The 12,810-nt window shown below is 39.6% G+C and overlaps 1 protein-coding gene across 1 annotated transcript in view; it reads left to right on the forward strand.

The window, feature by feature from the left end:
• The window catches only part of Fkbp9 (FKBP prolyl isomerase 9), a 51,277-nt gene that overhangs the window by 22,646 nt on the left and 15,821 nt on the right, over window positions 1-12,810 (forward strand). The window contains exons 4-6 of the mRNA XM_055611899.1: window positions 259-404; window positions 3,401-3,590; window positions 9,443-9,588. Coding sequence (XP_055467874.1) covers window positions 259-404; window positions 3,401-3,590; window positions 9,443-9,588 — 482 coding nt within the window. The remainder of the gene's footprint in view (window positions 1-258; window positions 405-3,400; window positions 3,591-9,442; window positions 9,589-12,810) is intronic.

Here is a 12,810-nt window from a genome sequence, read left to right on the forward strand (position 1 = left end):
CAGGGAATTCACTGAGATTTTTTATTTTTATTTATTTTTTGTCATTACAGTGTGTCCAATGAGTAGGATAGCTGCTGGTATAAATATGACTTTTTCATTTCTTCCTAATATCAAGGGGATAAAAATGGGATATATGTTTGTCACTAGATATGAGTGTGGGCTCTTTGTTTACTTGAGATTTGGGAAACAGAAGTTCCAAGGGATGAGTTAGAAATGGTATGGAACTTGCTTCCCTCCTCTTTAATTTTTTTTTTTAAGTCACAATCGCATGAAAACCTATGACACGTACGTGGGAATTGGATGGCTGATTCCTGGAATGGACAAAGGGCTGCTGGGCATGTGTGTCGGGGAGAAGCGTATCATCACCATCCCTCCTTTTCTGGCCTATGGAGAAGAGGGAGATGGTAAGTCCTTCTCTTTCTCAGAGCTTCTTTCATTTATCATCTTCATATGTTTATTTTTATTTATGAGTGAGTGTGTGTGTGCCTCCTTGTCTGTCTACGTACTGCATTGCCCACACAGGCCAGAAGAGGCCTTCAGATACCCTGAAGCTGGAGAGACAGGCTGTTGAGAGCTGCCAAATGTGGGTGCTGGAACCCAACCCCAGTCTTCTGCAAGAGCAGCAAGTGCTTCTAACTCCAGGGCCATCTCGGAGTCATCTCTACCCTCATCGTCCTTACTTTTCTTTGTATCGATTAGTTCATCTGTGTCCATTGAAATATACCGGACCTTTTGCTCTAGGCCAACACTACCACTTTGGTAGCCACTAGTTACCACCTGTGGCTGTTTACATTTAAGTAAAAATGAATTAAAATTCGGTTCTGTTCACAGCCTCACATTTCAGGTGTACAAGAGTCACACATTGCTGAGGGCTCCTCAGCTACTACACAGATATGTTTTGTTCCCATCATTGCAGAGAGGTCTGTTGGACAGTGCTAGTCAGGATGATCTCCTGTCTGTAATTTGCATTTACTCATGGCCATTGGTGTTCTTGTTAAGCACTGTGCCCCTCCCTGTCTTGCCAGCTGCAGCCCTGGGCACCAGCTTCTCTCACTTTTTTTTATCTGTAAGCAAGATTTAATCTAGAGAGTTTAAAAAGCTATAAACATCAAAGTAAAGATTTAGCTACTGATGTCTGAATCGATACATTTCCCAGCTTTTTACCTTTGTTTGCTTTATGAGTATGTCCTGCTTGGACAAACTCGAAGCATAACATTGGCTGTGGCTGTTGTGGACTTGTTAATGTGCTTGCCTAACATTCATAAAGCCCTGGGTTTGATCCTCAGCACATGGAGATGCCTGCTTCTAATTTCAGTACATGGGAAGTGAGAACAGGAGGATCAGGAGTTCATGATCATCCTCAGCTACATATTCAGTTTGAGGCCAGCCTTGGACACATAAGACCCTGTCTGGAAAGTAAAATAAAATAATTAGTGTCCTATGAAGAGAAGTAGGGTGTTAGCTGAGAAATAAGGTTTGTTGATTATTCATATTAAATCTCACACATTTAGTATGAATGGTTGGACACACAGAAACATTTAGGCATTTAAGTAGCAGGCATACATGGAGTAAAGAACTGAAATGAGATCAGGATGTGATGGCATACACCAGTAATAGCAGTTGAGAGTGAGCCAGAGTATTGTGAGTTCAAGGTCAGCCTGGAAGTAAGACACTACATTAAAGAAACACGATAAAAAGGAATGCAAATGAAAACATAGTGCTGTTGAAGAAGTTGAGTGGTACTCAACTTACGATAACCAATGCAATATTTTTCACCTGCTTTCTGTGTCTGTAATCGTAGAGCAAAGGAGAGAGGGACCTCAGGGGATGAGGCTCAGCCTTTCAAGGTTGCAAACTTCGGTCTGAGCTTTAGCAGCACAAGGAAAATGAATCCAAGTGAAACAATGTTCCTTTTAAACAGTTTTTCTTACAACATTTTGACCATATCCTTTCCCTTCTCCAACTCTCCCTGACATCTTCCCCATCTTCCTACTCACCCCACTTCATGCTCGCTCTTTCAAAAAATAAAAATTAAAACAAACCAAAAAGAAAAAGAAAAGAAACCCAACAAGACAAACAACAACAACAACAGATCAAAACAAAGCAAATAGTGAAAAACAAATAAATCCATGTAGTCAATTTTGAGTTGCCCAAAGGTTCTCTTTGGACATGGGGCCTGCCCTGGAGTATGGTTGATATTCCTACTAATGCTTCATTTGAGAAAAAAAATTTTTTTCTCACTCAGTAGGTATTAATTGTGAATAGCTTCTTGGTAAGTGATGGGACTTGGTGATCACCTCCTCTAATCAGTGCTGGGATTTTGTCTAGTTTGAATGTGTGGAGCTCATGTGCTTGCTGTCACAGTCTCTGTGAGTTCGTGTGCATCAGTTCTGTTGTGTCTAGACGACACTAAGGAAACTTTCCTTTATTATCTTTATCCAAAAGCATAGGATATGTGAAGTTTGTTTTTACCTCCTGAGTCTTCTTCCCAATCCTGGAGGAAATGTTTCGATTCCAGGGGGAACTGCTGCACAATATATGTAAATAGCTGATAGTCTGTGTTGTTTAGAAGTATATGCATTCAGTACAGATAAAATATCTTAATTTTAATTTTTATTTTTTTAGTGTAGGCTGAGCTTGAATTTCTAAGTATGACTTTGAATTCTCATCATCTTCCACCTCCTCAGTGCTGGATTACACTTGTGTGCCATGCTACTATGTCCAGTTTTACGGACATACCGTGTTGTCTTCAGTGTTTTTGTGCTCTGAGATTGGTTGAATCCATAGATGTAGAACCCAGGACTACAGCGGGTAGGCTGTATCCAGCATGTGCCGTCTTAGAAACGTCTAAGAGTAACAGCACCATGTACAAATGACATGGAAAAGATGGAAAAACTGTTTTTGGATTACGTGTATTAATTTTTCTTTGTTATCTAACCTCTATTATATCTTGTTTTGGATAAAGAACTTAACATTTAAAAACTATGCTCTCAGTTTTAAAACACCAGGCTACAGAGTATTTTCCAGAGCAAATTCACAGTTGAATTTGCATACTTGAATGTTTACAATGCATTTGTGCTCAGACAGAACCCACAGGAGGTATGGATTTGGGTTACTGCCCACAGAGAGTTTCTCACTGCAGCCTGAGCATCTGAAGTGTGGTCGTGGTGGTCTGATGTGGCTCCTGGCTGCCAGTCAGATGTTATGCTGTGTCCACTAGCCCACAGTTAGACACCAGGGTAAGACACTGCAGTTACACAATGTGGAGAGCAGAGAATTTATTTCCTTCGCTTGAAAACTTCAAGGAATGTGGAGCACCAACACAGATGGTGTGAGTGGTCGTTGAAGCCCTTTTTAAAATTTTGTGTCTGGAATGACTTGTTCTTCTATTTCACCCTAGGGAAAGACATTCCTGGGCAGGCTTCCCTAGTCTTTGATGTTGCATTGTTGGACCTCCATAATCCTAAAGATAGCATTTCCATCGAAAACAAGGTAGTCCCTGAGAACTGTGAGCGAAGAAGTCAGAGTGGGGACTTCCTCAGGTACCATTACAATGGTACGCTTCTGGATGGCACCCTCTTTGATTCCAGGTAAGGAAACTACTTTTCACTCACCAGAACGTCTGACTAGGTGAAGTCTAACTAACCTCCATTGACCATAGTCGAAATACACCATCAGTGCTGACTCAGTACAGGTCTCAGTTTTCAGATTCTGAGATTCTTCCTAGGTGGTTACAAGGGTCTCTTGGTTTAGATGTCCCTGAAAGAAAACAGGAGGGGCTTACCCTAGACACCTGTTTATTCTTTCCCACTCTGAACCCCACTGCAGACTCCAGGATGTGGAGTGATTCGAAGCGAGGTTAGAAAGATACGGTGGACAAAGAATCAGCTCTCAGTGCTGTCCTAGCTTCCTGAAGTTGGATAGCATTCGAGCTCTCTGAACATCAGCTTGAGTTTATTCCTTGCTTCACCACATTCTCCATGATGGTTCAGTTAAGGTATTGGAAGTGCTGTGTAGGTGTTGAGGGCAGCCAGCGGGAGGAGACTGCTGGATGCATTCAGCTCTTTTCTGAGTGCATGCTGCAGATGCTAATTACTCTCCATCAGCAATTACACAGATGGCTTCAGAGCACAATGCACGTGGCAAGCTGTGGCATGCCTTGTTTATTCAGGTGGCATGTCAGTTTTGAAACCATTCCTTTAGCTTCCGTAAACAAGTAGTGACAGACCCTCTGTGTCTCTGAGGTAATGAGCTTCCAATTTGTCCATGCAGCCAAAGCAGCAAAGGATTTTTTTCTATCGTATTATTTTTACTGGGATAACTCATTTTTCTTATTCTTAAAAATCTCTTCTACATTTTTTTAAATTAAATTTTTCTTATGAAAAAATAGTAGTCACATAGTTCAGAATAGAACTAGGTCATAAACTAAGATATTTAGTATCTATTTGCCTCATTTGTCCTATTCTTTAGAGTTAACTATTTTAATTAATTAATTAGTTAATTTAGATTTACTTATGTGTATGTGAGTATATTGCCTTCATTTATGTATGTGCACCTCACGTGTTCCTGGTGCCCACAGAGGACACAAGAGGGCATTGGATCTCTTGCAACTACAAGCCACCCTGTGGGTGCTGGAAACTGAACTTAGTCCTCTACAAGAGCAACAAGTTCTTTTAACTGCTGAACCATCTCTCTAGCCCCAATGTACCCATTTTTATATGTAGAGGAATTTTAAGTTAGAACATGGCTACTCTGGCAAGAGATCACATCCAGAGACCTTGTAGGTCTGTGCTATCTGACTGTAAAACAAACGTGCTCTTAATCCAGGAGACAGAGGCGAGCAGATCTGATTTCAAAGCCAACCTGGTTTCAGGTAAAGAAAAGCTTAGGTCCAAGTGTGGTGAATGCCTTTAATCCCAACAATGAAGGTAAAGTTAGTTTGTAGAAGGAAGCACCCATATTTGAAAGTGATGTCTAATTGAGTGGCAGAAAGAGTAATGAATCAGAGAAAGATTTGACAAAAGAGAATTATCTCCCTCTCACAAGTAGAGAGAAGAAAGGGAAGCTATTTTAGAGGCAATGCAGAGGGAGAGGAGGCAGGTTTTTTGTTGTTGTTGTTTTGTTTTTGTTTTGATTGTTTTAAACCAGGATAGTAATAGACAAGTTGCAGAGTGAGAGAGAGAGAGAGAGAGAGAAAGGAGAAAGAGAGGAGAGTGAGAGAACACAGGTGAAGACAGAATGAGCCAGAGAATGAGAAGAAGCCAAAAATTAGAAAAGATTGCTAGAGTTAGTTTGAAGCCAAGCAAAGCAATTCAGAGGCTGAGAGAGAAGCTGGATTGAGTAAGTCAGCTGGGAGAGGAGTTTGAACCAGAACAGCTGAGTTGAACCAGGTAGCCAGAGCTCTGTATGTAAAAACAAGAAAAGGTAAGTTTATTCAGCAGTAAGTCTGAGAGGTTTAAAAACATTCTAGGCCTAGGTTAAATTGTACAGAGGTTAGAAGCTTCCATGAGTTAGCAGATTGAGGCAGTAAGCCTCTGAGACAATTGAAGCAGGCAAATAAAAGTTCTTTTTAAATTTATAAGTTTCTATCTTACTCCTCCTTTGCCTCTTCTCTTCCTCTTCTTTCCCCCCCTTCCTTCCTTCCTCCTCCTCCATTTATCTTCCCCTCCTCTTTATCCTTTTTTTTCCTCATCATCGTTTTTAAAGTTTGTAGTTCAAGATACAACGCAAACCAAAATTTAATTTGAGATGGGGTATTTCTGTGTGGCTCAGACTGGTCTTGAACTCCTGAACTCAAGGTGGTCTTTCTGCTTCAGTCGTCCAAATATTAGGGTTACAAGTGCACACCCTGGATGCGGCTTTAATAGGTTATATATATGTGTGTGTGTGTGTATGTGCATGTGTGTGTGTGTTTTAATATAAATATAAGCAGATGCTAATGTTGTCTTAGTTTCTTCCCTATTTTTGGTTTATAGTATATAGGCTATGGTATGTCTCTGTGTGTATGTATGTATGTATATAACATGTCATAAAATATTACATACTTTATATCTAATTCTGTTCCTTGATAGAATTTTTTTCCACATCGGTGCATCGAGAGAACTCACTTAGTTTTCATGTCTGTGTAGTTTTCCCACTGGGCAGCTGTAATGTGCTTATGTAATAACCCTCCTATTGCATTTGACTTATCTTTATACTTTTTTGTTACAAAAAATTTTCTCAATGCATGTTTGTTATTTGTTTTAGTACTTAATAAATAGCTGTTGGGCTATAAAATGTTTATTATTAGCCCTAAGATTATCACAGTGTTATTATTTAATCCACTATCACAAATAATAAGACACAGACACCTGTTAGATTTATAATTGCCTTATTTACCTTGGGCCAGGCAGATATTTTCCTTACACTGTCTCAATATTCTCACCATCCATCTCCCAGCCTCATCTGGTCTACCTTCTATATATAATCCCATGGTATTGCTTGTATTTTCCATTTGGGCCTTTTTTACGACATTATTCGAATTTGTTCTCTCGTCCCACATGATTTCTTCTCCAGGTATCCTCCTTCTTCCTCTCCTCCTGTCTGTCTGTTTCCCGTGATTTTCTCTGAAGCCTAGGATCCCTAGACACTCCTACCCCATTCTGCCCTGCCCAGGTATGTCTTAGGCAGGTTTACACAAACAAGGATGTATATATCCAACAGGCAGTAACCAGATCTGCAGGGCCAGTAATTAGACCAACCTCCAACAGTTTTTACTTTTTACATTTCACCTTGCCTTTATTCCTAATTGGAATTAGATTTCCTTGTTTTTTTTTTTTGTTTTTTTTTTTTTTTTTTTTTTTTTTGGCTTTTTGTGACAGGGTTTCTCTGTGTAGCCTTGGCTGTCCTGGACTCACTTTGCAGACCAGGCTGTCCTCGAACTCAGAGAGATGTACCTGCCTCTGCCTCCTGAGTGCTGGGATCACAAGCATGGGCCATCTTCACCAACAGAATTACATTTCTAATTAAAGATAGAGTGACAATGTGCCTGTGTTCCCAGCTACTTAGGAGGCTAAGGCAGAGGGATTACTTGTGCTCAGGTGTTAGAGGCTAGCCTGGACAACATAGGGATGGTGCTATCAAAGGAAAGGAGGGAGAAGGGGAGGGAGGGAAGTAAAGAGGTGGAGAGATCATTTTCTGTACATTAGATTTCTGCCCACGTGATGGAACTATTGTTTTCGCAGGTTCTGAATAGTTTTCCACTTGAGTACAGTGGGATCTTACCCATCCTAACCAATGTAATGTTCTATTGTATAGATTTTGTTCTAAACTTATGAAATCAATCCTTTTTGGTGCTACTTATGGCTTTCCTAGGGTTTGACATTTAAGAAGAGTTACAGTAATTGTTTTTGTGCCTAAGTCTTCAAGTACATGATTGTTTCTGAGGAGACTCTTTGGATCAAAGGTTATATGTATGTGTAATTTTAATGTATTCTTAATCAAAATAGAATTATATAGCTTTCCCCTTTCTACCCTCTTATATATGTTTAGAGCTTCTGATATACACTCTCTGGGTATCATATGGAAGGCAGAGCCAGGCGTCGTTGTCTATGTCTTCAACCCTACCACCACTTGGAAGGCTGAGGCAGGAGGATTGTCTAAAGTTTTGGTGCTAGACTGGTTTCAAAAGACAAAACAAGAAAACAAATTAAATTCAAGGGAAAAATGTCCCTGAAGTTTTAATCTGAAGGTCTCTGATGGTTATTTGGTTATTTATATGGGCATTTAATTGGAAGTCTCTTCTTATTTTTTGCCTATTTTTATAATGATGGTATTGTAATTTGTCCTTTTCTCATTGATTTGAAGAAATGAATCCTTTTGTGGTTGATTTTCATGAAATAATTTTTCTTTGTTTACATTCTAATTTTTTAATATATTTAGTATTTTGGCTGTAATATGGCATGAGAAAGTCCTCTGGTCTTGCCTGATTGACATTCTAGGTGTAACCTACCTCTGGGTAGCATGCCTCCTAGATTTGGGAAAATTTTCTGCTATGATTTTACTGAAAATGTTTTCTATGCCTTCAACATGCCTAGATTTGGTTTTTAAATTATGTTCCATAGATCTTGAATATTCTATTCATACTGTGTTACCTAATCTATCTTTGATGTTGTCTGAATATTCCAATTCCTCTACCTTGTCTTCAAGCTCCGATATTCTGCCCTCCTCTTGGTACAGTCTGCTGGTGAGTCTCTCCAACTTATATCACAAACTGAAATTTTCATTTCCAGTATTGCAGTATCCCATGTATGTATCTGTATTTACGTTCACATTATGTGCACGTGAGTGCCGGTATCTGCAGAGGCCACATCCCCACAGAGCTGGCAGTACAGGAAGGTTTGGGCTGTTGGTCTGAGTGTTGGGAACTGAACTGAGGTCTTCTCTCTTAACCACTGAACCACCTCTCTGCCTCGTCAGTGTTTCTCTTTATTAAGTTCCACTTTTGTATGCTGTATTGACTTCCTTATTCTGTTCACTTATTTCTGTTCTCTCTTCATTCATGAGTTTGTGTTCTGTTTGATTTTCTTGAATATAATTATTCTTTTGAATTTTTTGCCTGAAATTTCTTCTAACTCATTTTCTATGTAGGCCATCGTTTGGAATTAGTAAGTTTGGTAGAATCAGGTTGATTTTGTTTTACATGGTCCTTATGTTTTTACACTGGGATTTGTGCATCTGGGTTTTTTTGTTGTTGTTGTTGTTTGTTTTGTTTTGTTTCACTTTCACCTAATTTTTTCAGTGAAGTGTCTACAATGCTTAAGAGGTACTGGGCTTCAATAGCTTGCTTGAGACATCACTTTTCTCTACTAGAATGGAGCTGCAGGCACCAGACTCAGTCCCAGTACTTGTGGAGAGTAGAATGTTATATTCCAAAACAATTACTGTGAAAGGGAAGGCCCACTATGAAATTACATGGTAAAGAAAACACAATCATTGTTTAAACATTAGTTATTTTAGGAGGTAGGAAACATGGATAGTACTTTATAGACTATTGCTGTGGGTAGGAGTGAGAAAGGAAAACTCAGAGTAAGACTAGTAGTTTTGGGTTGATAAAGATAGAGGAGGGAAATGCAAATACGGAAATACCAGGGGCAGACAGGGAATTGGGCAGGAGATGAGGCAACTCCCGTCAGTTCCACTGTGTGCGGCTGCTTTCCACACCCCCATTCCTCTTATTATATGACCATACAGATAGCAAGTACAGTATGTTGTTTCTGTAGATGCTCACGTGTTCTCCATTCCAGGAGAGCATATTCTTGGGCTGTGTCCTCAGGTCTGTGGTTTAGCTCTTCTTGGGTATGGAGTTGCCTGTGGCCCTTTGGCATTGAGATTCCGAGTAATTTCCACAGCTGCTGTGGGTGTCCCTTATGAATGACCTCATCTTTTCCTGCTTCTTTCTCAGCTACTCACGGAACCACACCTTTGACACGTACATTGGGCAGGGCTATGTGATTCCTGGGATGGATGAAGGCTTACTTGGTGTTTGCATTGGAGAGAGGAGGAGGATTGTGATCCCTCCTCACCTGGGCTACGGAGAAGAAGGAAGAGGTGTGTATTATCTGCCCTCCTCACTAACTGGCTACTTCCGTATTGCTCAGGTCAGCACTTCTAGAGTCGAAACAAGGAAGCCAAACCCAGAATAAGACTCTTATCTCTGGGGAGGGGCATGGGAGGAGATGAGGGAAGGAGGATGGGATTGGAAGGGGTTGGGAAGCAGACTACAGTTTGGGTACAAAGTGAATAAACTCTAATTAATAAAAAAAAAAAAAAAAGAAAAAAAAGACTCTTATCTCACTGATAGCTTGCATTTCTAGAGCTGTTTGGTTGCAACTGCTTCCATACCCATTGTCCTTTTCTTCCTAAAAAATGTAAAATCTATACCAGCATTGAAAGAATTGTGCAGTGAATTGCTTTGTTTCGTTAATTGTTAACATTTTACTAATATATATATGTATATATTATTATACATATTTCTTTTTATTTTATGTGTATGGGTGTTTTACCTGTATGTTTGTAAGTGTACTATGTGTATGCTGTGTCTGCGGAGGCCAGGAGTGGACACTGGCGCTGCTGGAACTGGAGTTACAGACAGTTCTGAGCTGCCATGGAGCTGCCATCTTTCCAGCTCCTACATTTCCTATATTTTAATTGACTTTTATTTCTTTATTTGTTTTAAATTAAGTGGTTGAAAGTAAGTGTAACTCCACCCTCCTTTGTTTTTTATTTGTATACCAAGAAATTACCCCATTTAACAGTATAATTCAGCGACATTAGTAAATGTGATGAGTTTTGTAGTAGTTATCTTAATTCTCCAAACATTTTTTATCACCATAAGAGCAAACTTCTTTAAAAAGTTGTAGAAATAGCTGAGTGCGGTGGCACAGGCCTGCAGCCCCAGCACTCTGGAGATGGAAGCAGGAGAATCGGGAATTCAAGGTTGTTCTTGGCTAAAAAATTTAAGGTTAACCTGAGTTAAATGGGACCTTGTTCCAAAACCAAACCAAAACAAAGAAAAAAAAACCAAACAGACAAACAAAACAAAACCAGACAAAGCAGATGCAAATAATATGCTAGCTTTAGAAGTAAAAAAGAAATTAAACAGATAAAAATAATACCTCCATATCTCCCCAAATCATATTATGAGTAGTTAATGCTATTGTTATAGGCATAGTAGATCAAAAATTCCATGAAACTTTGAATATTTCTTTATTAAAAGGGTATTTGCTGGTGTAATTAAGGACCTAGAAGCAGGGATAGTGTTCTAGATGATCCAAATGGCTTTGAAATCTTTTGAGGGTGTTTGAGGGAGGCAGGATGTCAGCTGGGGGAGATGGTAGCTAGCTTGAATCCTTCCTTGAGGAAGGAACCATGGTCACTGAAGTCACCTTTGGGCAGGGAAAAAAAAAGAAACTCTCTCCTGAGGCCTCCAAAAGGAGCAAACCCCTGCCAGTGCCTTTAAGTCACGCCTCTGACTTCCAGAACTGTGTATGTTTGCTTGTCCTCTTTCCCCATTTCTTTCTGTCCCCTCCCCTTTCTCCTGTATCTTCCCCTTCCTTTCCTGCCTCTCTTCTCTCTCCCTTTTTCTTACAGTGTGCCATAGAATGTGGGGCCCTGTATTTTCTAGACAAGTGCTTTACTACTGGGCTTCATCTGTTAGCCCAGGTTTGTTTTTTTTTTTTTTTTTTTTTTTTTTGGTTTCAAGTCTCCAAATTTATGGTACCTTTGTATTCAAGTAGTAGATATTTCTGACTTTTGGGAATATGTGTAATTAAAAGAAATGTTTGCACTAAGTATGGGTTATGTGCCTATGTCCATGGCTCTAGGGAGGTGGAGGCAGGCGAATTGAAAGTTCAGGTCCAGTCTGAACTACATAGGTAGGCCCTTTCTCAAAGATAGAGAGGAGAAATAAAGAGATGTCTACCTATATTAATTTATACCGAAGAGGAGATTATGTTCTCATCATGCTGTGCTTTAATTCTTCTCTTCACCCTGTTTTCTGTGAACAATTTTATGTCAACAGGTATATTTTGGTTGTAAAACTAGCCTTTAAGAGCCAAGCCATTTCTCCAGGCCATCAATGGATAGTTTTAATAGCTACATAGCATTTATATATAAAACTGTTTTTTTACTATTGTTTTTTTCTCTTCTGTTATTTTTTGCTGACTTGCTTAGATTTCCTTAGGAAAAGCTAATACAGTTTTTATCATGGTTTTATATTCTGTTTGCTGCTGGAATTCTGGCTGATTTCATTGATTGAATGTGCTCACTTTGTTAACCCTCTTCCAGTTTTTATTTATATATAATATGGATCATGGGACTTTTCTCCAGAGGTTGCTTCACAGAGGATCCAAGACACTTAGAAACTAGAGGGTACAGTTGAGAAGTATTTTCCTCTCTGACTTAAACTTCTGATTTTCTGGGCCATAAAAGATCATAGCTTAAGAAATATGAGCTGGAGCCAGGTGTGGTAATGCATGCTATAACCTCAGTACTTAGGAGGTAGAGGTTGGAGGCTTAGGAGTTTAAGGTCATCTTCAGTGCTTTGATGAGACACCTTTGCCACAGCAACTTGTAGAAAATGAGTTTATTTGGGGCTTACAGTTTCAGAGGGTTGGAGTCCACTATGGCAGAGTGAAGGCATGGCAGTGAAAGGGCATGAAGCCATAAACAGTTAAGAGCTTAGATCTGCAAGTAGGAGGCAGGAAGAGATAACTAGGAATAGCATAGGAAACCTCAAAGCCTGCCTCTAGTGACAACGTCCTTGAACAAGGTCACATCTTCTAATTCTTCTCAGTCAGTTTCACCCACTGGGGACCAAGCTTTCAAACCATGACACTCAACTGGTTAGTGACTTTTAGGCCAACTTGGGCTACATGAGACCTTGTTTCAAAAAAGAAAGGAGGGAGAGACACATTTAGAGGGAGAGAGAAAATAGGAGGAGAAGGAGGAAAAGAAAAGAAAAGAAAAAAGATGGAGGATACCACCCAGTGGTAAAATGCTTGCTTAACATATATGAGGCCTTGGGTTCAATCCTCAGTAATGAAATGAGTGAATGAGTGAATGATGAATGAATCGATAAATAAAATTCTAAAATAGACCTTGCTTCATGTCCTGTTCAGTGTTTTGATGGTACTGTTTTATACTGTGCCAGGTCAACCATACTCAGGAGTGAATAGTTTCTGAGTATTCTTATTTCACCTATCATAAACACACACACACACACACACACACACACACACTGATGAAAGCCATTCACTTAAAGTATTACTT

Source organism: Psammomys obesus, unplaced genomic scaffold (assembly GCF_907164565.1).
Source record: "Psammomys obesus unplaced genomic scaffold, mPsaObe1.curated_primary_1811, whole genome shotgun sequence".
NCBI classification, from domain to species: Eukaryota; Metazoa; Chordata; class Mammalia; order Rodentia; family Muridae; genus Psammomys; species Psammomys obesus.